The 26,684-nt window shown below is 46.4% G+C and overlaps 2 protein-coding genes across 12 annotated transcripts in view; one reads left to right on the top strand and one right to left on the bottom strand.

The window, feature by feature from the left end:
* Window positions 1-22,541, bottom strand: part of GGNBP2 (gametogenetin binding protein 2) — a 32,123-nt gene extending 9,582 nt beyond the window's left edge. Inside the window, exons 1-8 of one of the 6 annotated variants that reach the window (XM_080982933.1) lie at window positions 22,359-22,541; window positions 18,953-19,090; window positions 8,144-8,224; window positions 6,509-6,762; window positions 5,536-5,634; window positions 3,754-3,879; window positions 3,518-3,631; window positions 56-265 (exon numbers count right to left, since the gene is read on the bottom strand). In XM_080982933.1, coding sequence (XP_080839059.1) covers window positions 56-265; window positions 3,518-3,631; window positions 3,754-3,879; window positions 5,536-5,634; window positions 6,509-6,762; window positions 8,144-8,224; window positions 18,953-19,090; window positions 22,359-22,409 — 1,073 coding nt within the window. In that variant the 5' untranslated portion in view covers window positions 22,410-22,541. Of the gene's footprint in view, window positions 1-55; window positions 266-3,517; window positions 3,632-3,753; window positions 3,880-5,535; window positions 5,635-6,508; window positions 6,763-8,143; window positions 8,225-18,952; window positions 19,091-22,177; window positions 22,295-22,358 lie in introns of those variants that run through there. The other 5 variants (XM_080982935.1, XM_080982934.1, XM_080982937.1 and 2 more) reach the window with 5 other exon arrangements.
* Window positions 18,998-26,684, top strand: part of MYO19 (myosin XIX) — a 49,359-nt gene continuing 41,672 nt past the window's right edge. Inside the window, exons 1-2 of one of the 6 annotated variants that reach the window (XM_080982860.1) lie at window positions 18,998-19,111; window positions 23,758-26,588. The gene's annotated coding sequence lies outside the window, so the exon portion shown is untranslated. Of the gene's footprint in view, window positions 19,112-22,135; window positions 22,247-23,542; window positions 26,589-26,684 lie in introns of those variants that run through there. The other 5 variants (XM_080982859.1, XM_080982863.1, XM_080982861.1 and 2 more) reach the window with 5 other exon arrangements.

Raw genomic sequence — 26,684 nt, 5'->3', positions numbered from 1 at the left:
AATGTTTCAAAAGGAAGCAAAAGTGCTAGATAGCCCACTCTAGCAAATTACATACTCATACCCTCCTGCGAACTCGGGTTCGGCTCGGCCAAGGAGGTGGGCGATGAAGTCGGTCTCGCAGCACACGTGGATGTGGCGCTCGTGGGGACAGCAGCGCAGCCCCTCGTAGAGAGCGGCACAGTAGCCCTTCTCTTTGCTGCAGTCCAGCTCGCCGATAAGGATGGTGTAAGCCCGCAGGACTTTGTTCTTGCAGTCGGTGCAAAACCTGTTTGGAAAGGGGAAAGGGGACATGTCATCTATGTAAAGGCCTATCTCTGGTTGGAGGATGAAGGATTTGCACACAGGGACAGAGGAAGCTGGATTCAGCGTAGTCCAGCCAGCACTGTCAACACTGATTGGCAGCAGCTTTCTTTCTCCAAACCTTTATTAGGCATTACAGATATAGACCATTTTAAAATAAATACAAAGAAATACAAAATACAAAGAAATAGTCAGGCAAGATATATAGCAACAGAAATTTTCATTTCATTGTCTTCCTGCTGTGTCATTTACCACTCCAAGAGATACTATTGACAGATACTTAGCCACCCTTGCAGTTACCTCCGGGTTAATATCAGACAGGGGACGCGGGTGGCGCTGTGGGTTAAACCACAGAGCCTAGGACTTGCCAATCAGAAGGTCGGTGGTTCAAATCCCCGCGATGGGGTGAGCTCCCGATGCTCGGTCCCTGCTCCTGCCAACCTAGCAGTTCAAAAGCACGTCAAAGGGCAAGTAGATAAATAGGTACCGCTCCGGCGGGAAGGTAAACAGCGTTTCCGTGTGCTGCTCTGGTTCGCCAGAAGCGGCTTAGTCCTGCTGGCCACATGACCCGGAAGCTGTACGCTGGCTCTCTTGGCCAATACAGCGAGATGAGCGCCACAACCCCAGAGTCGGTCACGACTGGACCTAATGGTCGGGGTCCCTTTACCTTTACTATCAGACAGGTAGAATCTGATATTTTCATCGCGCCATGATGTTAAACTACCCTAAAAGGGGGTTAACGCGCATTTATGCAGCTGGTTGTACAGTAGAGAGTAGAAAATAATGTGTTCTACAGTGTCCAGCACATTCAAATAACATCCGCAATGTCTATCATTTCTAGGGATGTTTAAATATCTGCCCTTAAAAGCTGAGGGGAAAACATTCAGTCAGGCCAACATAAATGCCCTGCGTTGGGCTGGAATTATTAACTTTGAGATATAAGTGATCCTGTTACCGGGTGTATTTAAACCATAGACCCTGGGGGAGCAGATTTTATTTACAGCTGAATCAATGTTTTGTTTTTCAATATCCCTTAATCTAATTTGGATATTGCGATAAATATATTGCTCACTAGAATTATACAATAATTTCAAGTCAATATCAAAATATCAAATTTTGCTGGGTATGAGTTGGAGCCATCTGGATTTATAGGAGTCCTTAAATAAATTGGAAAGCGGACTCAAAGGCTAGGAATGAAAATGGCAGCACAGCCAGTGTTTTATAGTGCTAGTCCATGCCCAATATTCCAACATGTGTATATCTAATTCTGCACACATCGTCTCATACTTGATTGAATTAGGGAGCCCAAGGATACGTCTCAAGAAACTTGAGTGTATCTTATCTAAATCACTTTTATATGCTTGTATCCATATTGGGATCCCAAAAAGTACCATACCTGAGATGACACTTTAACTTGAAAAATCTGAAAGGCAGCTGGTATAAATTGGTTACCCCCAGTCGTAGAACTGGCAGCAGCCCTCCATGGTTTGGGGCAAGGGTCATTCCCTGCCCTACCAGGAGGTGGGGGTAATTAAACCGAGGGCCTTCCACAGACAAAGCAGGGGCCAGCTGTGACTAAGCCAAATCTCGGCTGGAGAAGCCAAGAAACAAGGGAGTTTTGTGCACCCACATGGAGCCCCCTAGGCTCCTGCTCCACTCCTAGAATGGAAAAACCAGGAAGTGTCCATTAAACCATGGTTTCTCATTACAGCTGAACCAGGAAACTATGGCTGCAGACCAACCAAAATAAGAAAATACAGTGGTGAAAGTTGGCTCCCAGATTCAAAAGCATGATACCAAAATGGATGTCAAAATATTTTAGAAGACGTGATTAAAATCAAATTGTATTGTTTATAGCTAATTGCTAATGCCTATGTTAACTGAACTTTTCGTTTAGTAAGAAAATAAAAAATAGATAGTCCAGTTAAGGCAACAGGGCTGGGCGAACTCTTTGCCCAGAGTTGCTGCCAGTCAGAAGGAACCAGGAGCTCCCTCCTGCACTATTGCACTATGTGGCTGCATCTTGAATTTGGGGTAGAATAGACCGCTCCTCTTCCCGTTCTATAATCCCAAATTTTAATTTGCACCCGCATTAACAGCGCCACTGCATCTTTTTTGATTTTGGTTTTTTGTTCACTGCGACAAACACAACTTATCCATTGCTTTGAAAGAATTTATACAGCACTTAACTGTTCAAAAACCTCCTTTTTGGCAAAAAACAAAACAAAACAAAACTCAAAGCAAAACACACACACAAAAGCTGGGTTGCATTCAACTGAATTAGAGCAAAACCTGTTGGAATTAACAGAGTGAAGCTGCGGCATGTCCATTAATTTTCATAGGTATAATCTGAGCAGGACTAATGTCGGACCCCCTGTGTGTCGTTTTAATGCATCTGGGTCCTACAGGGACCAGCTTCTGCTCATCTTCTTCACCCACCATGCTTTTAAGCAGGGGTCTCATCCAGTCTCAGACTGTGCCGGATGTAAAAGAAGAATTGTTAGGGCACTTCCAGGCAGCAGCTATTGTCAGGCTGGATCCAAACCACATACTGGGAAAAACTGGATTATACAATTAAAGCTGATTTGGAGCTTGTGCATAACTCACTTTTTAAAACATTGCAGACTTTTTTACATTAAGTACAATGACAAGAAGCCGTATTTATTTGTTTATTACATTTAAAGCCCACCTTTCCCCCAGAGAGCTCAAGGCCTATATGCTTCCGCTTCTTCCCCATTTTCTCCTCACAGCAAACCTGTGAGGTAAATTAGGCTGAGAATGAATAGCTAGGCCCGAGGTAACCCAGTGAGCGCTTTGGGGCTGAGCGGGGATTTGAACCCTGGTCTCCCAGGTCTTGGTTTAATGCTCTAACCACTGCACCACATGGTACCACAGGGAAATGCTTGATACAACATGGTATCACCTCAGTGCAAGCTTTGTACAAAAGCTAAATATTCAAGCCGTCTGGGAGCCCCGTTCCCCTCTCTCCCTCAGCAGTGTGCTCCTCCAGGAAGGGCCCCGTAAGCTCCTTAGCTGCTGACGCAAAAATATGTTACATGAACTCTAAGGAGCTTCAGAAACTGGCCGAGATTTCACACATGCATATAAGCCGTTTTTTTAAAAAAACAAAAACCCACCTTTGGAGCAATTTTATCTGGACGGAGAGATAAGAGACTCGAGTGCGACGCTAAGAAAACACACTTTTCCATTTGCTCACCTGTGTTTCCGGAGGTAAGTTTCTAATGTTTCTAACAGACAGCTGGAGTCGATTAAAACTACTTCGTCTCTGCACTCCTGAGACATCAGCTCCCACACGTCCATCCAGCAACCCCTGCAGAGGAGGAGGGGAAAGCGGCGCGGGTTAAAGCAGAACGAAGCCGCCCCAAGTGTGGAGGGCTGGAGGCAACGGGAACACGCCGCGCCCTGAGCCCAGCTGCCACCGGTTCCCTTTACCTGGCTGCTCCTTGGAAAGGTCCATAGTAGAAAGTGATCCTACACCTGCTCTCCTTCCTGTCGTCTTCACTACTTCTTTTATCTGCACCTAACTTCTCTGCACTCAGGGCGCTACTGTTCCCTTCGCTGCAGCACACAGTGTTAAGACAAGAATTTAGCGGCTATGTCAGTGGGCACAACAACTCTCCTGACCCTTAGGAGCCCCATTCAAAGGGCTGCTACGGCTGACCCTGAAAGCCCTAAATGGCTTCACCCCCATCATCCAGCCCGGACACTGAGATCCAACTCCAGGGGCCTTCTACCATTTCCCCTCACTGCAATATGTGTTTTTAACTTGGTATTTTTTACTCTGAGATCTTGTTACGAAGGGCGGTATATAAATCAAATAATAAGAATAACCCCCAGGGAGAGGGCCTTCTCAGTTGGGGTGCCCGTCCTGCAAAATGGCCTCCCAGCAGACATCTGAAGGCAGCCCTGTATAGCGAAGTTTTCAATATTTGATGTTTTTATATCTGTTCAAAACTGCCCCGAGTGGGCTGGGGCAACCCAGCCAGACGGGCAGAGTATAAATAAAATAATAATAATAATAATAGTTGTTGTTGTTGTTATTGTTGTTGTTATTATTATTATTATTAGTTTTCCCCAACTCTTGGGGTCCGGGGGAAAGCAAGGGAACCTCATTCATTTAAAAGCCCCACATCAAATGGAATGATTTCCTTCCAACTCAGGAGCAAACCGTAAGATCTAATGCAGCCTTACACACTTGGTGCCTTGCAGATGTTTTGGAGGACAGCTGCCAATAGCCCCAGCCAGGACAGCAGTGTTTGTGATTGCCAATCTCACCTGTCCCAGCCAGCATCAGTAACTGCAATCTGAGAGCACCAGGTTGTGGGAGGCTGATCTAGCACCATAGAGGTATTGGGGAGGGGAGGGGAACCCCACAACCATTTGAATGAAAGATACTTTTGAAGCGGAGGTGGAACACACACCAAAGGCCCACTTTTCCAGGAGCCTGTTATTCGAGGTCTGCTGCAACAGCCTCGGCGGCTACGTTCTGTCACCACTGTGCGAGGCCATACGCCTCAGAGTACCAGTTACTGGAAATCGCAACCAGGGAGGAGTGAGCGGCTGCACTCCAGTCCTGCTTTGGGCTTCCTGGAAGAGGCATCTGGTTGGCCACTATGGAGACAGGAAGCAGGACCAAATGGGCCCCCAGCAGGACTCTTCCCAAGGCTTTGCTCTGATTCAGCAGAGCTCTTTTTATACTCTTATTTTCGATGACTTGTAAGCAAAACAGCTCAAGTCAGGCTACCAGATTAGGCTTGTCTTTTTAGAGTCACATTTGAGGAGGGGGAGACAGTTTCTACTTAGGTTTATAATGATTAAATTCTACCCCACTCTGCCACCCAAAAGCTGGAAGGTGGGCCGCCTGGTGGGATGATTCATTAAATTTGTATTACTGCCCTCCATCCGTGGAGCGGTTCACAACATAAAGCTACAATATAGTGTGACAGACTGCTTTGCTTTTCATACCCGCACTTTTAGGATGTCCCAGAACTATGCTGGGTACTTTAACAGAGCATCCGTGTATGGGCATGCTTCTTAAATTGTGTGTTAAACCTTGCACATTTCAGCTGCCCTGCTTCTTCCACCCCCTTCCTCGCTGCCCTGCTTCCAGCAGCTTACAAAGCCACTTGACTGGGAAGGTGCTACCCCTCCTGCTCATGGAAGAGCCCCCTTTCTGGTTTCTGCACAGAGGGATGCTGCTTCTGAAGAACTTACCCCAAAGGCTTGGGTTTGTGCGTGTCCAAGGAGTGCAGCTGGCACCTCTTGTTCTTCTTACTTTTCGGAATCGCATCAATCATTTCATTTAACTTGGACCTTTAAAAAAAAAAGAAGCCACAGAGAGGTATAGAAGATATTGCAGAAGCCCGCTGCGCAATTAACTTACGGCTGAGTATTAGCGTTTTACAAGGTGCTGCTGACGAGTTAAAACTTTGTAAGGTTGCAAAGCAAAAGCCTGTAAAAACTTTAGACTGTTGGCGGGTTTTATTTCCTTCCTCCCATGTTTCTTTTAACAAGGTTTGTGGTAATGCGGAGGTGGGCTTTTTCGCTGGCGGCACCAGTGTCCTATAAGGCCCGCCCTGCTGAAATACGAGAGTCCCTGACCCCCATCAATAGTGGCATTCTGCCGGCTTCTGCAGGCGCACCTCTTTAGGAAAGCCCTCTCCGGAACTGAACTTCTGGTTTCATCGCTCTGTTTTGATTGCCGGGCTTTTGAATTGCTTGTTTTGTTGCCTATTTTAATTAAGGGTTTAATTAATGTTTATTGTGTATTTTAATTACAGATCGGATTTACCATTTTAAACTGCTTAGAAGCCATTCTGGCATATAAATTAATAACAAATTAGTAACAGCAACAAATTATTGTTGTTAGTAGTAATAGTAGTTCCTTCCATCTGTGATCTGCTTTTACACCAGGGGTGGAGAATCAACAGCCTTCCAGATCTTGCTGGACTCTATTCCATCATCAGCCCTAGAAAGCAGCTGTTGGGTCAATGACCAGGGATGATAGGAGCTGAACTCCAAGATAAGACTCTTAATCTTAGGGTCACGGGTTCGATCCTCATGTTGGGCAACAGGATTTAGGCACTGCATGGGGTTGGACTAGATGACCCTTGGGGTCCCAATTCTGTGATTCTGCCCTAAGCCAGCACACAAACTAGTGACGGCCACACTGCCCCCTTCGGCGTACCCGTGCACGTAGAACAGCGTGTAGAGCTTCTTCGCATCCCTCATGCAGCTCGGAGTGACAGAGAGGACTCCCTTGGACCCGACGGTGAGGGGTTCGAGGGCAGGGTTCCCCGACTCCACGAGCTGAGAAAAGAGGCGCTCCACGCTCCGGCGGCAGCCAACGCAGGGGACAAGCTGAGAGAGAGCACTCAAGACTTCGCGCGATGTCACCATCATGGCAATATTCAGGTCCTGCTGCTTGAGCATGCTGTGCCGCTAGGGAGAAAGAGAGAAATGAGCTGCTGCTTCTTCTTCTCTCTCTTTTTGTAAAGGCCTGATTAAATTTATTCTGTTTCATTATTGCATTTATATCATCCCACCTTTCCTCCAGGCAGCTCAGGGTGGCGTGCTTCGGTTCCTTCTGCATCTCTTTGACATCCTCACAACAACCCAGTGAGGTAGGACAGGCTGAGAGGGAGTGACTGACCCCAGGTCACCAAGTTGAGCTTCATGGTCAAGAGGGGATTTTGAACCCTGGCCTGCCAGGTCCCTCTGATACTAACCACTACACTGCAATGCAGAACTCTATACACTGAAGCTGCACTCTCTTCCAAAATGTATCTCCTTGGCTCCACAGTAAACAAAAGAGCGCAGGTGTTTTTTGTTGTATCCTGCCTTTATTCAGTATATTGTTCTGCATTTAACTGACCTGTTTGTTTTTATCTTTTACTCCTGCCTCACAAACTGCTTTTTTTTTTGTTCATTTGCATACTAAAAACTCACTGCCATTAGCGAAAGGGTTTTAGAGAAGGGCGATCAGTTGAAACACCTTTTGTAAAGAGACATGGGCCCCATCCACATGATACATTTAAAACAGTATCATCTCACTTTAAACAGCTGTTGCTTCACCCAAAGGATTCTGGGGACTGTAGTTTGTTACAGGCACTGAGAGTTGTTAGGAGACCCCTAATTCCTGTCCTCTCGTGGAGCTACAATTCCTAGAGGGGTTTAACAAGCAATCCCTCTGCTGATGGAACTCTGGAAAATCAGAAAATTACCTCTATGCAGTGACTACATAAATAAGCCATGGCAATCAGCTTTAATGCCAAAATTAATTTATTGTTTAAGATCAAAAGCAGCAGGATATAGATGGAACAAATTTCTGAAAGTATGGCCTTTGCTTATACTGAGCAACTTTCTAATATTCCATATGGTTTTGATATGTTTAATGAGATTAAACTTTTTTTTTTTTTTTTAGTGTTAGAAACACACATGCTGCTAAAGACAATTCAAGGTTAAGTAAGAAAAATAAAGAACGGATAGGGGGTTTTAAAAATATCAGCACAAGCTAAGATTTTTTTTACACCCCCCTGACTGTAACACAGTAAGTTTGCAATTGTAAAAGAAATATTTTTCTTTTCTTAATCTTTGTTTTGGTGTTGTGGTTATAACAATCGTAATCGCGGTAGAAATGTTTTGTGGTTTTTTTCTGCTGCTGCGGTCAAAGCAACTAAACATGCCGTGGCATTTGTCCAATAAAGCAACAAACGAACGAATGCACAATTTAAACAAAAATGAAAAAAAAATCTTAGGAGAGCAATCACATTACTGGGAACATTTTGGTGCTCAGCTTTCGAGGTGCATGGCAGCAACCTACCTGGATGAATTGCTTTAACTGCGCCCCACTGTTCTGATGCCCATCAAGGTTAAGCACGTTATCAGGAAACTCCATCACCATCTGCAAGGAAAAAAGAAGACATGGGAATGAGGCCTCCAGGTGTCACACACCCAGCCAGATGCCACCAGAGGGGTGCAGGGGGGGAAAACCCAGAAAAAGTTGTAAGCAGTGTGAAAATGCCAAAACCTGAGATGAAATGGAATAGTGTATTTAGCAATGATCTTGATTTTAAGCAAAAGTTATTTTCAAAGTCCGACCATATATTGCAGCAGTCTTATCAGACTCAGGATCCACCTTTTAGCCAAACATGCGTTTGGGGACCCATTTCCTAATTATGTTACCATTTATCTGCCTGGTGGTAGTACTCTTCTTGCTACCCACCTTGGATCACGCCATAACCTGTGGTAGGTCCCAACTCACTAACTGAGGTGGTCTACTGCACTTCAAAGCACACCCAGCTTTCTCCTGGGCTGGATCTACACTGACCTTCTAAACATTTTTTTAAAAAAACCACGTTCTATAATGCTTAATAGCAGTTTTCCTTTGCTATTATGTCACATTTTAACAACGCATTTTTAACATTATAAACGACAAGTGTAGATCTGTCCCTGGTTCCCACTTTCTAGAGATCCTTTAGACGCAGCTCCCCTCACTCGTAATCATTTTTACACCATGTCGAGAGACCTGCTGCACTGGACAGCATTTATGCTCCTAGGAAGGTAGGCAGCAGCCTTGCACAGCGTCAGCCCACTGGTCCATCTAGCTCAGGATGTTGTGCTGTCGGACCACAGCTTCCATCATCCCCAGTCATTGGCTACACTGGCTAAGGATGATGGGAGGTGTAGTCCTACCCAAAGAACTCTGGTCTACACTGACTGGAGACAGCTCTCCAGGGTTACAGACTGGGGACATTCTCAGCCTTGTCAATTCTGGGGACAGAAGGTGGGACCTTCTGCATGCAAAGCAGATGCCCTCCGATTGCGCTGCAACTTGTTCCTAACCAGGTTCAGTCCTCACGGTTCAGCATTAAGGACACTGGCATCCGTCTGTCTTGAAAGATAGTGGAGCGTGCCTGTGAGGGTGAAGTCAAACTGCTGGATAATCACAGCAGCTGCTGTGGCTGTGGAGATCCGTCATACTGTGTTTTTGCTGCATTTGTAGCACCAAAGTGACCTCTCTGGGGTGCAAGCCTGGGCACTATGTATGGAGGTCCTGGGCTGCCCAGATGACAAGACCCCCCTCAGCCTTGCAGGTGTGGTCCAAAGGGAAGCAGAGCAAGATATCTGGCACCACTTGGCTGCAGGAGTTGCCGGAAGGAGGCATACAAAGTCCCATCCAACCATCTTAGGGACTCTGCTCTCCATTTGTGGAGGGTTTACTCCTTAGCCTTTTCTTCTCCCAAAGATGTCCCACGAGACAGCGGAGATTTAGGAGCAGAGTTCTTCATCTCCTAGATGGGCTACCTTCCCAGGTGGATGAGCCCCATCTGCCCCCCACTTCCCGCTATAGCATATGCAGAAACTGCCTTCAGTCTTGACTGTTGGACCCACTATTGGTCTCATCCGCTCCATCAGCCAGAACCTATCTTCGCATGCAGGGGAAGTCCCTAACTCACCAAGGGTTTGAGACCCATCGGCTACTCTCATCTGGTTTAGCCAGCCAGTTAAACAGGAACAATGGAAACTGCCTTATACCAAGTCAGACCATTGGTCCATCTAGCTCAGTACTGTCAACACTGACTGGCAGTGGCTCTCCAGGGCTGGAGGCAGGGAGTCTTTTCTTAGCCCTACCTGGAGATGCTGGGAATTGAACCCGGGACCTTTTGCATGCAAAGCAGGTGCTCTAACCCCTAAGCTACAGTCCTTCTGCTTATCAAAGGGCTTGTGCAATTCCTAAGTAGTGAGCAGCCTCCAAACGCCACGCAAGAGTAAGTGATCCAACGGCTTAATTACAGCAACAAAATTACAGAGTGGGAATCACGCACGTGTGACAGCTTAATGGTGGGGGAGAAGCCAATTCTCCCAAAGTGCCAATTTAGGAGCGCATTAATTAAAAACAAGTGACTCCAAGGTACAATGTTTTCTACTCCTGTAGCCCTGCGTGAGGAGGGTGGGGGGTACGGCTGGGAGCAAGGACTACCCTGCAGATTTACACTAATTGGCACAGTGCTTTGTGACACTTCCGGATTTGATTTCTACTTGGTAAATCTACACCCAACAAGGGCTGGCAGGTCTGCCTTGGGAGGCAGGGAAACGGGCATCCCCTGAGAATCTCTCGTTTTTGAGCTCTTGGCAAACACAAGCTGGAAGAGTGGGCAGAAGCATCCTACTCCAGCAGTGAGTGTGTGAAGAAGGCTTCCGCATATCAGAAGTTTGGACTACAGAAGTCCTGAACAAAGAAGGTACAACTGTGGCTCCCTTTTCCAGGGACCCTCCACCCCCTTCTGCCTTAATTTGGATGGTAACACCGTCTGCATTATGGATCTGGCACACTTTCATTTCCCCATCACCTTTCAAAGGAAACCCCCAGGAACTTCTGAACTGGGGTTGGGGGTGGCATTAATGAAAACACACATCCCAAAGCTGGTTCTGCCCAGGTGGCTCTTGAGAACCAGAACTAGAGAACCAGAAAGAATCAAAGTGCTTATTATTAAGGTGCATGTGGGGGTTCTTTTAGGGGGGGGGGAATTTCACCAAGTTAAGATCTAGCTTCAAGCTTGAGCACTTAAAAATAAAAAACCTGCAATTCAGTTAACACCTTTAACATGTTTCTCTTCAGTGGAATGTCTGGTGGCCCCTTTGAGGTGTAACAGGTGAAAGCAAAGCGGCCCGGCTTTTGTTATTTTCATTTTCCAAACAAAAATCATGATAGTCACGTTCAAAAATCTGACAGGCTGTCACATGGATGATGGGGCAAGCTTGTTTCCTGCTGCTCCAGAGGGGAGGACCCAAATGAATGGATTCAGATTGCTACAAAGGAGATTCCAATTCAACCTTAAAGAGAACTTTTGGATGGTAAGAGCTGTTCAAAAGGGGAAGGGACTAACTCAGAAGATGGTGGGCTCCCGTTCACTGGAGGTTTTTAAAGAGAGGTTTGATGGTCACCTGTCAGGGATTAACTAGCTGTGATTCCTGCATTGCAAGGGTTGGACTAGATGACCCTTGGTTCCCTTCCAACTATACAATTCTTTATTCTATGTAACTATAAGTAGCGTTAAACCAGCCTAGCTAAAAATGAGTTCTCTTTCATTTTCTCTTCTCTGTGTACTTTGGCTCGGCAGTTGTTCAAAGAGGTCCAAAAGTTACCCTACGCAGACAGCATTCCATGTGCTTTGCAACTGTGGCATAACTGTGACAACTAGTTGGTGTGCAGGTCTGAGCTCCTGCCCTGTGAAATATTACTTTTAATTACCACCCTGCACGGTTTCATGCCACTACAGCACATGCCCACATCCGAAACAGCCCTGCCTCAATTATGAGCATGCAAAAATATTCTTAGCATTTGTCCTTCTGGATTTCACAGCACCCCAAGTTATTTCGCTCAAAGTTCACACATCACAGTAAGCCGCAAACCATGGTTTACTGAGCATAAGCAAAACTGCGGCCACTTCATCCTCCCCATTCACACTGGGACCCAATTTCCAACTTAGCAACCTGCCTGAACCAAGGGCTGTGGTTTGATCTGCTCTTAACAAACCATGATCTATAAGTAAAGGTTTGTTCTGCAACGTGGTTTCATGGGAGCAAAACCAAACCAATATCCCAGGTCCAAATTAGAAGGAGCAGTAGAGGCCTCTTGGGCACATACGCAGCAAACTGGACTAGAGTCTCCTACTTTCATTACCTTCTCCTCTCTGTGGTGCCACTGTCCTCTGAAGTGCACTGGGTGGTTAACTGGGAGAAGAACCATTTCAGTAGTGGCACCTTGATGTTGGAACAACCTTCCAAAGGAGATCCCCCCCCCCCGCCCCGATGCCTACCTTGAGGGGATGGGAGATAAATTCGACCTGGTTTGAATCTAAATGAGACTCTACCTAATTTGCACCAACTCAGCTATCCATCACAACTTGCCACTTCACCGAATTTTGCAATGCAGTTCCCCAACCAAGTCATATGCACAAAAATGCACATGGTAGGTCAGGTGCACATTTTTAAAAGCACATATTAGTGAAATTGATGTACAAAAATACATTGTATTTGGGGGAGAAACAGCTAGCAAAAATGGGAATATTCAGCAAAGCTGCATACAAAGACATGGGCATTAGAAATTCAGATGCAAACGTTGAAGAATTTTCATAGTCATTTTCATGAACATCTTAAAAAAAAAACAACCTCAAACTGATGTGGAATTCTGGAGAGCTGAATTTAAGACTGGAAGAAGAAGAAACTGAAATGGAGAAATTTGCTTCTCCCTATTTGGTTTCATTTTTCATCACAAAGTCAAAGACCATTTTATGTCCTCAGAGCTTCTCACCTAATCTGGTTTCTTAAAATAAAATAAATATATATATTGCTGTTTTTATACTACTCTCTAGATTCACTGCTTGTGTGTTTATTGTATATCTGGCTTATGTGGAAAGCCACTCAGTGTTTGGAGGACAAGGGGAAGAAATCCCCACAATGAATTTATGGAAGGCGAGGAGCACACCTTACCAATCCCCAACTCCACCCCAGATCTCCCTCTTCGAAGCCAACCACAGAAAACCTTATCTTGCAAGTGGCAGCCTTGATCCTTCAGAAGGTCAGAGGTCACTGAGAAGAGAAGAATGACTCATGCTCCCAGAAGGCAAAGGAGTGAACTTTGATCCAATCCAACATTCCCACTGCCTTATGAGCACAAACACAGACTCCTTTGATTTGCAAGGATCTTTTCTGTCCTTTAAACTTTGAGGTTGGGGAACCTGTTACCACCAGCACCCAGATGTTGTTGGGGGTTCCCAACTCAGCCCCAGCCAATGTGGCTACGGGCCAGGAATGAGGGGAGCTTTTCTAAAATATCTGCTTAACCCTTTCTCTAGCCCTATGCGACGTTCACAGAAGTATTTAAAAGTAGGTGGGGACAGCTCTTCCAAACAGACAGTGTTAGAAACTCAGATATATAAGCTAATTGCCAAATGGCACCTTAAACCTAGGTAACAGTCGCCACGATGGAAGGCCTAGGTGCCTTTTTCCAACAACATTTATTTATTTATTATTATTATTACTATTATTATTATTATTACTATTGATTTCACTTCTATACTAGCTTCCCATGCTATACTAGCATTTCCGTGTGCTGCTCTGGTTCGCCAGAAGAGGCGTAGTCATGCTGGCCACATGACCCGGAAGCTGTCTGTGGACAAACACCGGCTCCCTCGGCCTATAGAGCGAGATGAGCGCCGCAACCCCAGAGTCGTCCACGACTGGACCTAACAGTCAGGGGTACCTTTACCTTTACCCTGCTTTATATTTTAAATAAAAAATCTCAAGCGGTTTAAAGGTAAAGGTAAAGGGACCCCTGACAGTTAAGTCCAGTCGCGAACAACTCTGGGGTTGCGTGCTCATCTCGCTTTACCGGCCGAGGGAGTCGATGTTTGTCCACAGACAGCGGTTTACAACACATCAAATAATACAAATTCAAGCTTCAAGGAAAATATTTCAGATCCTTGTATAAGCGACTTTTGGCTTTCCCCATATTTATTTGCCTACTTAATTTACAGAGCTGACCCATAGCAGAAGTGCTCTAGGAAGCCAGTGTGGTGTAGTGGTCAGTGTCTGACCAGGACACGGAAGATCAGGGTTCAAATCCCCTCAGTCATGAAGCTCATTGAGTGACCTGGGGCCAGTTAGAGCCTCTTAACCTACCTCACAGGGTTGATGCACGAATTAACAGATGAGGAAGCCAAACCATGTACTGCTTGGAGGAAAAGGTGCGGTATAGATGCGATAAATAAGCTCTCCTGTTTACCTGCTTAAGAAAGCTGGAGGGGCCAGTTAGATGGAAATGTTGGCCGCCAACCTGGCATCTAGAGATCTCCATGTGGTTGCTACTGGACCTGCGCCAGTTGCAAAACGCACCTGGCCCCTGGCTAATTTCTAACACTGCATAGAGGGGAGGGGGCTAGCTCTGCACTATAGTAACCCATCACTATATCAAAGTAACTATATCAAAGGAAAGGATATGGGCCTTGACACAGAAACTGAGCAACACTCATGCAAAGGGAAGAGGACACAGCTCAGCAGCAGAGCAGCCCCAAGTTCAAATCCTGGCATATCCAGGTTATCAGGTATTGGGAGAGCCCTCCAGATGTTGCTGTACTACAACTCCCATCATTCCCAGCCAACATGACCTACACCCAGGGATTATGGGAGCTGCAGTCCAAAATACCTGGTGCGCTATGCTTCTGGTCTACATCGACCGGCACCAGCTCTCTCTCCCTCCCTGCCCACAATTCTAGCAGGCTTGCAAGCTGCTGCCCACCTAGGGTATGCGTTGACTGTTGGTACATCCTGGTACGCGTTGACTGTTGACAACTACCAAATATATTTAAGGTAAAGGTAAAGGGACCCCTGACCATTAGGTCCAGTCGTGGCCGACTCTGGGGTTGCGGCGCTCATCTCGCTCTATAGGCCGAGGGAGCCGGCATACAGCTTCCGGGTCATGTGGCCAGCATGACGAAGCAGCTTCTGGCGAACCAGAGCAGCGCACGGAAACACCGTTTACCTTCCAGCTGAAGTGGTACCTATTTATGTACTTGTACTTTGACATACTTTTGAACTGCTAGGTGGGCAGGAGCAGGGACCGAGCAACGGGAACTCACCCCATCGCAGGGATTCGAACCGCTGACCTTCTGATCAGCAAGTCCTAGGCTCTGTGGTTTAACCCTGAGGAAGCATTGCGACTTGCATTCTTCTGCACATAATGGAGTTGCATGCAAAGTGTACAGAGCGTAGCTTGGTCCTCCTCATGGGTTTTTGAGATTTTTTTAAACCCTGCCCTTCTTCTAAGGAACTCAAGGCTGTGCCATATGGTACTTCCTATCCTGCCATGGGCATAGTTGCCCCCCTAGATGAAGTGCAGTTGTACCTTGGAAGTTGAACGAAATGCGTTCCGGAAGTCCGTTCAACTTCCAAAACGTTTGAAAACCAAATCGCAGCTTCTGATCTACTATTTAATGGTCTACTATCATTAAAGGAAAATTGGATGGAGAAGGATGATGGAAGTAAAATGTAGGCCAGACTTTGAGCTCTTGCCAGAGCACCCATGAGCTTCTCAGCCAAGTCCACCACCGCAGGGGCAGGTGATGCAGTGGGACACATGGGTGCCCTGCCAGCCTTGCCATAATAATAATAATAATAATAATAATAATAATAATAATTTATACCCGGGCCACCTGGCTGGGTTTCCCCAGCCACTGTGGGCAGCTCTGGGCTAGGGTTAGGGTTAGGCATACCAATGTTTTGGCAAGATTTGATGTCCTCTATACTCTTCATGGTCTGGTCCAGAAGCTGCTGAACTGCATCCTTCTCCTGCAGCTCCCTATGCCACCCGCGTCCCTATCAAATATATTTGGAAGGTAGCAAATAGTATGGATTTGCACGGCTGCCAATGTCCAAGTCCAGGCAGCTGTGGAAAGGATGCTTTGGTCAGGGAGAAGCTGGAGGCACAGAGGCAGCAGAACAAGAGGGAAGCTTTCACAGCCAGCTTCTGAAGTGACACATTCATCAGGGTGTCCCCAGCTTGGGGCTCTGAGGGGTTTTAGACCAAGCTTTTAAGTCTCAAATGTAAGAGAGTTCTTAGATCAAGAGGAGGCTTTCAGTTCAGCAGGAACCAGGTAAAATAGTTCATCTCATCCAAATCCTTCCACCAAAATGTAACAAGCCTCACCTGAGCTTGGGGCTACAGCAGACACCTAGCCGTAACGCCGAGTCCCCAAATCTAAGGCCTGCAACTGGTAACCACATTGCAGGACACACAGTGACCCATTTCAGCCCCTTTTGAGATGTTCGACATCTCAAAGAGTTATTCAAGTACAGTGAAATCCTAGCCATTTTTTTGCTGGGAAGTTAAATATGCCTCTGTGTCCAATGTTAGAAACTCTGATATATAAGCTAGGTTACGGTCACCACAACGGAATGTTTATTTGCCCGGCGGTGGACTAGAGGACCCCCAGGGGTACCTTACAACGCTACAATTCTATGGTCTCAACTACATTGCTTAACTGTAGCTTGCTCTTACAACAATTCACTTGTCCCAGTATCCAGGATGGAGAAACACATACTGCGGAAATGGAAATGGTGTTAACTATGGACTAAGGCAGAGGTTTTTCAACTATGGTCGCTCAGAAATCTCCACGTAGTGGCAATTGGACCCATGCCAATAGCAAAACACACTTGGCGCCTGGCTAATTTCTAACGCTGACTGTGTCTAATGGGGTCTTATGCCCTAGCCAATTAAGGGTGTTTAGGATTGCAGCTTTGTAAGGCTGTATACAGTGGTACATCTGTTTACGAACGCTTCGGGTTATGAACGCTTCGGGTTACGAACTCCGCTAACCCGGAGGTAGCTGCTCCTGGTTGCAAACTTTGCCCCAGGATGCAAACCGAAATTGTGCGCCAGAGGTGCGTGCGCAGCGGGAGGCTCCATTAGTGAAAGCATGACTCAGGATAAGAATGGTTTCAGCTTAAGAACGGACCTCCGGAACGAATTAAGTTTGTAACCAGAGGTACCACTGTACATGCTATGTCTCTAAAGCCTGTTTGAAGACCGTTCTTTTCCTCAAATAATTAGGGGCACCATAGTTTGTTAAGGGTTGCTGGGCACTGTAACTCGGGGAGGCGAGCACTCGAGTGCCCAGAATTCTTTGAGGGAAAGAATGTTAAAGGTGTAGCGTATACATAGCTTTAATCATCACTCCATTAAGTCTGGCTGCAGCAGGTGGATTAACTACCGGATCCAAACATATTATGACATAATCTGCATACAGGAAGAAGAAGGAAGTTCCCTGTGCAGAATGAGGCCCCCAGTGAGGTCCAGGCTGCGGGCACATCTGCTTCTTATGGGGGGGGAGGGAGGGAGAGAGAGAGATGTGTATGAGGACACAACTACATCTTGCAGCAGTGGTGCAGAAGAGGGAATTTCAGCATGACACGCACAATGGCTTAAGAGGCATAGAAATTTGCTGTTAAAAGGTGCCGTCCAGTTGTCCAGGTTAAACCAGGAAAGAGGACCTGGCTCAGAGAGTGCCAAAGGATAGTGGCATTCATGGAGCAGAAGGCTATTAAGCCACAATGGCTTGGTGCTCTCTCCAGCATGCCAGGTTCAGAATAAAAGCTGCTGGGAATCACAGGTGGGAGAGTACTGTTGTTCCACTCAGGTCCTGCGTGTGGTTATCTGGTTTGAACAGCATGCTGGACAAGACGGGCCATTGGCCTGACTCAGCAGGGCTCCTCCTACATTCTTAAACCACATCACCAGGGACCGCCATGGGATGCTGAGTTGTAATCTTAGAAGCTGCCCAGCAATTTCCTTTTCCTGGGTAACTTCCTCTTGGTGGAGGTTCACCAAAATCAGAGCCTGAGCATCTTTTAGAAGCTTACAATTTTTTGGAAGCTGATTTCAGCTTACTCAAAAATTAAGACTCCCATAATCACAAGTAGTCTGTATTTGGCACTGAGAATATGGTGGGAGAGTTTGGTCTTTCCTAACCAAACCTCCCTCTGACAGTGGATAATCCAAGCGTCAGGCCCCAAGTGCCAGACACACATCCACCTTTGGGATATCAAACCAAAGGCTGCAGAATAAGACAGACATTTCCTCTCTGGAGGTGGGAGCTCTAGTTTTTGCTGTCACAGAATTTGGATCATCTCATACCACTTCCTCTCCCCCAAACTGTCCTGAAATGCATGTCAGGTCACTAAGCTCCTTACATAAATATGAGTAATATATCCAAAATGCTTCTTGCACCATTTCAAGAGCCAGTGCAGTGCAGAGGTTAGGACCTGCGGGGCCAAGGTTCAAATCTCTACTTGGCCATGAAGCTCATTGGACCACCTTGGGTTAGCTAACCCACCTCACAGGGTTGTTGTGGGGGTTAAATGAGGAGAGAGGGAACTGTGCATGCCACCTCGAGCTCTTCGGAGAGGAAGGTGGGATACAAATGCAAAAAATAAGAGCAAGAGTAATGCTAGGAGGAAATCCTTTTCAGCTGCACAGCGCATTGTTGTTTTTTAAAGAACACCACACAATAGCTACACACACAAAACCTCAAGCCACACAACTGCACGGAGCACGGCCACTTGCAACCGAATCCTGGAAAGTTCACGAACTGATTTTGGGACGGAGACGGCCTGAGTGATAAGACAGCTAATAGGTCACGTAAGAAGCACAGAAACCTTCTCGCCTTTCAGGCGTCAGGCAAAACCACCAGAGGCCTCCCGCTTCTTTGCAGACACCTAGGTTCCAAAATGGCTACGACTATCTTCTGGTTAGGCCGTCTGTGTGTATGTGTGTGTGTGTGTGGCTCCCCCCCCCCTGCATGCGCGTGTGTCAGAGACATGGTTAAGGGGGAAAGCGCACTGTGCACAATTGATGCAACAGTGTGTGCAGCAAAGCGCACCAATTACTGTCCTGGGAGAACTCCAAGGCGGGGCTGAGGCCTTTCTAGAGCCCGGGGAGGGCGGTGGAGTGGAGCGGGAGGGGGGTGCGAGAGAGAGAGAGCTCGCCTAGGCATTGCAAAATACTGCCTCGGTATGTTGCAATTCCTCCGTGCACCCAGCGCACAGCCCAACTTGCCCAACCGCCGCTTACCGTCAGGGTGTCATCGATGTAGAGGGGGATCTGTCGCCTCTCGAAGGGGAATTCTTCCTCGCCGTCCCTGCAAACTGCCACCAGCCGCGCCATCTCTGCCGACGCCGCTACTCTTGCTTCTTCCTCCCAGCTCCTAGCCTGAAAACAGCCAAACCCCAGGCAAGTAAATGCAAGCTCTGGTTTCGCCACCGCACTTTCACCACAAGAGGGAAACTCAGCCTGCCTTGCCGCATTGGATGATTCGGCATGGGGAGATCCTCTGAATGAGAGTGCCCCCAATAAAATGCAAAGGCCGCTTGGGGCAGGGGGGCAGGGGGAGGAAGAAGAGGACACTTCACAGAGTTTTACCCTGGATTCCCCCCCCCCCCCAAAAAAGGGCTTCTGCTTTCTATTCTTACAGCCAGTGAACTGTCAGGTCTAGGAATTTCTGGAAAATCTAAGAGCTCATTAATACGTCTAAGCCAGAAAACGACATCAAAAGTGGGATATTGGAGTTTGTGAAAGGGGGGTGGGTCACTGGGGGACAAAAACATTGAAGTGTCGGTCAGAGAAAGAGTAGACGTATTTACTCCCATCTCCTGTTTTTATTAATTTTGGTATGACATAGTTTGTTTATGATAGGGTTGTATCCAGCCACTTTTTACTCAAGAGCACACCCACTGAAATTAATCAACCCAAGTTAGCATTGTCCATTATTTTCAATGGCTCAAAGCCGAGTAGGGCTTGCATTAGAAAAGCCTACAAAGCAGTGAACAGTGTTAATGCTATTACAAAAGAAATATACAGTAAAAATGCAGTATGTACAATTGATCAACTAAAATATTATATATATACACACAGAGTGTATATTTCTGTAAAATCACTGTATACCCCTCAAGATGCTCTGAGGATTAAGCAGTATATAAATAGCTGAAATAAATAAATCTATGTTGAGTCCAACAAAATAAAGCTAGTTAGTCATGTCTATTAAACCTTAAATCTTTGGCAATAGCATTGTGAGGCTTTATTTTGATAGCGGGCAAGGGATGCCCTTCTTCCACAAAGGTCTCAGCACAAGAAAACAGGCACCCATTATTTCAGTAACCTTCATTTTATCACTGGCTTGACTAGGAAAGAGGGAGCTTTGCAGGCTCCCTGATGCTCATCCACATTGCAGATCACCCTTAGTAACAGTAGTAAATAACAAAGTGCTGAAACGCAACACACAGAATGGCACCTTCCAAAAGGCTTGGCTGTTAAAAGCCAGAGCAGTGGACACACCAGGTATGAAGAGGAAGTTTATCAAAGAACAGTTCAGCCTTCGTTTGCAAGGATGTTCCTAAAACTTATTTCCTGCGATGCTTATGGCTCCTAGCAAGGGAGCAGAGACCTCTTCCATCAGCCCAAATTCACTGAGCCAAAGGAGAACGCAGGAAAAACCCTCAAATACTGTAATTTGAGGATTTGTATGACCACTGGCCAGGGATGATGGGAGTTTTAGTCCAACAACAGCTGGGAACCCAAGTTTGAGAAACACTGATTTAGAGACATACTACCTCAAGACCAACGGTTGCATAAAACTCAGTTTTACTGTGAGTAAGACCCATTTAAATTAACAAACCCTAGTTCTGTACGTTATCTGTAATGGGTCTACTCTGAGTAGGACTAGCTTTAGATACAACCCCAAGAATGCATATGCTCCTTAGCTCTATGCCACCTTCAAAAATGATACAGTGAAATACTGTGACCACGACTGCCACAATACAAAAAGTTGCCTTATACAGAGTCAGACTGAGGGCCCATCTAGCCCAGAACTGTACACTAACTAGCAGCAGTTTTCCAGCTAAGAAATATGCAGGTTTAAACTGTTCACCCAATGCACGGAATAATTCCTCTTTACAAATAAATAGCCTGCCTCAGGTACACAGTCAAGCCCTTGTCACACATAGTATTTTAAAACCTACAATTAAAATCTACAATCAAGAGGGTTCAAACCAACACCTAATGAAAACCTGTGCTATGCAAATGCTACATACAGATATGTTAATCAAGGCACCAGGATTGACTGAAGCTCCCACTCAAGCTTGCACAGGCATTTCTGTGATACCAACCAATGCAGGCATGTAAAAAAAAAAGGGGGGTGGAATCAGAAAAAGATGGGTGTTCTTTGGGGTGGGGCAGAATTGCTGCCATTCTACAGTTATCCACAAGCTTCATGCACATATAGATGTATGCACATCTATGCACCCATCCAACGCGCCAAATTTTAAAATGATGTCTCCTTCCCACCATCACATTTGAATAAATCCTCCTTATCTTCACCCTCATCCCGTCAAACCAACTGTGGGGGAGACTTTCCTTAATAAGGGAGAAAGAGTGGGGTTCATCCTATCAGCCAACTCCCTTTTTTGCTTCTCTGTTTCAGCCCCTTCAACCTCCTTAAAGCCACTTTCACCCACTCCCTCTGATGTCTTTTTTTAAAAAAAATCTTTCCAAATGCAAACACCTCGGGGCAAGGACCTGTTGCTCTGCAGCTTGCAAACCGCCATGCACCCTGAAGACGTTAGAAGGAAATAATTAAAGCAACAACAAAAAAAGCCCGCTCAAGGTCTATCCTTCACGATCTTAAGGCTTAACCCCTAAAAGAGATTCGGGAGAACCTTTGGGGGGGGGGGAGTAGAAAGGAAATAAACCTACAGGAAGAATTAATCCTTCCAAGAAGGGGATAAATGAGGAGGGGGCTAACTAAGGTGTAAGGGAGAGAAAAAATCAAATACCCCCTCTCCAAATTTCCTTGTCGGGCTCCACACCTATATGCAAATTTACCATGCCTCCCACCCCCAACCCACTTTTGCTATTGGCTGAGGCTCTGCTGCCCCTGTCGCAGCCGGGACTGGCATGTGCGCACAAACCTCAAAAGGGACAGGCAGTTTTTTGGCCGGTCTCTCTTCCCTTCCTTCCTTCGCCCACCCCTTTCAGGAGCGCTGCTACAGCAGACCTCGGGCCTCCTCGTCCGGCTTTAGCTCCTCCTCCTCTCGCGAGAGGCAGGGAAAAAGGCCGGCCAGCCCTCCCTTCTTCCCCACCCGCCGCCCCCAACCAACCGCTCGGTTTGCCCCGCCCCCTCACTCCCCTAACCCCGCCCACACCCCACCCTTCATCTCCTCAACCCCGCCCACTCCCCCCCTCCGCCACCACCTTCCTCTCAGATTAACTGCTTGGCCGAGCTCCTCCTCCTCCCCTCCCTACTTCAGCGCACGGCCGTTTCGCTCGCCCTTTGGCTCCGCCCACCATGGCTCTCTCTCGGCGTTTTATTATGTACGCTCCGCCCCTTTCCTCTCTCCCCACCCCGTATTTTAAATCCTTCCTCCGCCTCGCGCTCCTCGGCACGCAGCCGAGGGGAGGGGAGAGGACGGCGCGCTTCCCTCACCCCTAGAGAAAGAGAAACAGGGGAGGATCCGTCTGGCGGCTTCTCGCGCATGCGCGAGTAGAAAGAAAGGCGTTATGAGAGAGAGAGAGAGGGAGGGGGGAAGGAGGGAGAAAACATAGATCTATATCAAGAAGCCCATCCCTCTTCCTCCTCCTCCGCTTGTCACAAATAGCCTCCGCTGAGAACGCCGGGAGAAGGAGTGAAAGGCCACGTGATCAATAAACGGCTCCCTCCGCCTGGCGAAATAGTTCGCGCGCGGGGAAAAGGAGAGCCATTTTGCCCTCAGTTCGCCCCCAAAACCTCCAAACGTGACGAGGGCCCAGTTTTTGCTTTTTCCACTCCACAGAAGCCAGTCAGTAAAAACTCACTCTCAAAACCCAATACAGTAAAGGTTTCTGTCATGGTTTTAGTCTGACTCCTCAGGCCAACCACTGTCCCCTCAGCCTCACCTACCTGGCCGGGTTGTTGTGCAAGGAAAAAAATGGTGAAGGGGAGAACCATGTACACCACCGTGGAGAAATAATAATAATAATATAGTGTGGGGAAATAGGACTAGGAAGACCTGGGTTCAAATGGCCACCCTGAGGAGGATGAGTCAGCTTAGACTGCTTTACAGGGTTTTTGGGAGGCCGAAATGGTTCGGCCATTAAGCTCACGGGGTGACGGGTGTTGCCACTCACAATCTCTCTCAGACTGACCTATTGCGCAGGGTTGTGCGAGAGGACAAAAATGGTTTGAAGTCGAACTCGGCAGCGGGAAGCTCTTTGGCTGATGGTGGCCTTGAGCCAGCCGCTCTCAGACCAGCCCGCCTTGCAAGGCTGTGACGATGGAACCCGGACCCAAAGCTCACTGAGGAACCTATTACGCCAGTCTCCCTTGGATTACAGGGTTGTGGAAACGAAAATGGTGTAAATCCCTGCTCAGCCCACAAAGCTATCTGGGCGGCTGCAGCTCTCAGCCTAGCCTCCCTTGCGAGGATGTTGTGAGGGCAAAATGCTTTGAAGCCCCACATAATATAAATCAGGGATGGGGAATCCATGGCCCTCCAGGTTGTGGACTACAACACCCATCATCCCTGACCATTGACTATGCCGTACTTGGTGCCTGCAACTCACAGGGCCTCTTCCACAAACCTCAAAGCAAAGGGTGGCGGAATAATCATCCTGTGGTAATAATAATAATAATAATAATAATAATATTTATTCCCCGCCCATCTGGTTGGGTTTCCCAGCATTTAAAAAAGGGATGAAACTTTTTCTCTTTCAAAACCTGTAGCATAATAAGCTTTTGTGCATGGGAAGCAGAGAACACTAAGGAGCTGATCAGGCTCGCATGAGAGAAAGAGGGGTGTTTAAAGAGCAATCATGTCAACTAACCAGATAATCTCTGCCTTCCACAGAGAACGTGGACAGCAGCGCCAAAGATGCCAAATGGACATTCAACGATGGCCCTCCAGTGTCCTGAGAAAGTATCGTAGCAGCTCAGCGGTATAGTGGTACCTTGGGTTAAGTACTTAATTCGTTCTGGAGGTCCATTCTTAACCTGAAACTCTTCTTAACCTGAAGCACCACTTTAGCTAATGGGGCTTCCTGCTGCCGCTGCATCACCAGAGCACGATTTCTGTTCTCATCCTGAAGCAAAGTTCTTAACCCGAGGTTATATTTCTGGGTTAGCGGAGTCTGTAACCTGAAGCGTATATAACCTGAAGCGTATGTAACCTGAAGCGTATGTAACCCGAGGTACCACTGTACAGCATCTGCTCTGCATGCAAAATGTCCCAGGTTCAATCACCAGGTAGGTATGGGAATGTCCCCACCTCTGAAATACCACAGTAAGGCACAGGATCTACGTGTACATAGAACTGGATTGTCCTGCACATTGCTGCATTTACCTGGCCATTGGCTCATAGGTTCCTGCTATGATAGGAATTTTGAGGTCTTAGATATATGGTAATGTTCATAACCGCATGTACATAGATCAGCACAGGAAGGCCGACCTGAAGCCATTTTGATTCCTAAACTGAGCAAATGTTTTCTCTGCAAGGTCAAAGTGGAAAAGCCTCCCCATTGTCTGTTTCCTCACAAATCCTGTCTTAAGGGCACATTTAAGATATGAATAGGGTGTGAGCCTGTGATATGGCCCAGAAACTAAGTATTTATCATTACAAAGGACTGGCCAGGCTCCCCAGGCAATCCAATCAAGTTACCTGCCAGACAGGAGATAAACAAGGACAGGAGAAAAACAATATTGAATTTTTTGTTTTAAGGCCGCCTTTTCTGTGATGTAGGTGTGATGTATCTGAGGGGTGGTCTTAGGTTACACCCCTTCTGTGATGTATGCATGATGTTTCTGGGGGTGGTCTTGATCTACAGGGTAGCAATTTCAAAAGTCTTTATAAGGCCTTGCACGCCAATTTTCTGGGTCCCTCCTCCTCTCCTGTGGGTGAGGGGAGCACCCCGTTGCAGCAGATCAGTAAAGATCAAGCTTACCAGCTGCTTTGCTTCTCAATATTCTCTGGTTGGCCTCTGTTATTCTCTCCTAACAATAGGGAACCTATGTAAGGACTCTATATGGGCTCTTAGATACCCCATAAGGGAAAAGGGCAGATTTTTGTTTACAACACTGCCACATTTGACAGCTCATCTGGCCCATATGTGAGCTGTTGCCCATATGTGGATCTCAACATACAACTTCTTACACATTCTGCTTAGGAATTTTGCCACTGCAACAGGAACTACCAGTATGTGCCAGCAAATCACCCTCTTCATTTAGGCAACCATTTGATGGACAGGCAAGAGCTTCATAAGTGGCTTAGGTTGCAATCCCATAATTGCCTGGGAATCACCATCCATAAGATTACAGTGATAGAGCACACACAATCCAAAAATCTAACGAACACTCAGAGCTATCGTGCGCTAATAGCTCAGCGGCAGAGCACCTGCTTTGCATGCAGACGGTCTCTGGTTCAGTCCCCAGTATCTCCAGGTCCTGTCAGAAACCCTGAAGAGCAGCTGCTAGTCAGTGTAATCAGCACTGAGCTAGATAGGCCAATGTGTCTAAGTCTGCATATGGCAGCTTCCTGTATCAAATCAGCCCTTCATTCAGAACCATTGAGGACTCCAGTCTCCATTTTTTTCAGGGAAGAGCAGTAGGGTGTTTCTGCTTTGAATACAGGCTTCAGGTTCAGTCCTCAATATCTCCAGGTAGGGCAGGCAGAGACTGCTGCCTGAAGCCCTGGAAAGCTGCTGCCAGTCAATGTAGACAATATTGAGATAGATGGACCAATGGTTTGACTCTTCATATGGCAGCTTCCTATGTGCAGTGATTTGGTCACAAAATTGTTAAGAATTGCTTCAAAAAAGGGATCAGAGAAGAACTACGGTACATACTGTACCTCACAAACATACAGTGTACTAACAAGTTTATGGCCACTATCTCCCCTGGCCAGGAACAGTTATGTGTTTAATTATGGACAATATAGCCAGTTAATTGTCACTCATTCAGCATAGAATGGCTTACTTTATTGCAATGGAAAATGACTGTCTATCCCATAATTATTGTTGCTGGCGATGGTTCCACTGTGAATTGCTCATTGTTGAGCCTGTGACATCAGAAATGAGAGCCAGTAAGTTTTATTTATTTGCATGCCAGAGATTTACTGGCTGAAAATTGTTTCCCTCTAGCCAATGGCAAACTCTAATCCAGTTTATGATGGCCAATGGGCAGTTCCCAGAATCCCAAAATAGAATCAACATGGCAGTCTTCAATTCTGTTGCACCAGGCTGGGAATAATGGCTTGATGTACTGGCCTGTGATGGATGACATCCAATATTTCAAAGGGTGTCCAGTTTTTTGTTATCAATGGATAAATCTGTCAAGTTTGGTTTCTTTCAGTTTTCCAAATTTAAGTTCAGCTCTCCACATAAGTTTGTGATTATTTTTAAGCCTCATGAAATATCAGGCTTTTAATTAAAATTCCTCTATACTATAAAAATATTGTATGCAATTTTGCCTCTTGTGCTTTTTGCAAAGTAGCTTCCCCTAATATAATGCATTTTTCTATTCTATCTTCATACATGCATTTTTAGACACACTTGACCCTAATATATTTCCTTTTCTACAGATTACCGGTACTTTGCTGGAGAACTGCATTGCAAAATTCAGAGAAGTGCAAATTTCAAAAGATCGCTGTGTTTTGCTTTGTGTATTGTTTTGGAACATGTGAATTAGGTAGGTTTGCCTTTAAATGTGAACTGAATCAAATATTCCTCCTTTTCTTTGTTAGGTCATTCAATATTTCTTGAAGGCTCAGGTAAACAGTTTCTT

The sequence above is a fragment of the Podarcis pityusensis genome (assembly GCF_964106645.2).
Source record: "Podarcis pityusensis genome assembly, chromosome: 15".
Classification (NCBI taxonomy): Eukaryota; Metazoa; Chordata; class Lepidosauria; order Squamata; family Lacertidae; genus Podarcis; species Podarcis pityusensis.
The sequence above is the reverse complement of the archived record's forward strand: the minus strand, read 5'-3'. Positions and strand labels throughout refer to the sequence as shown.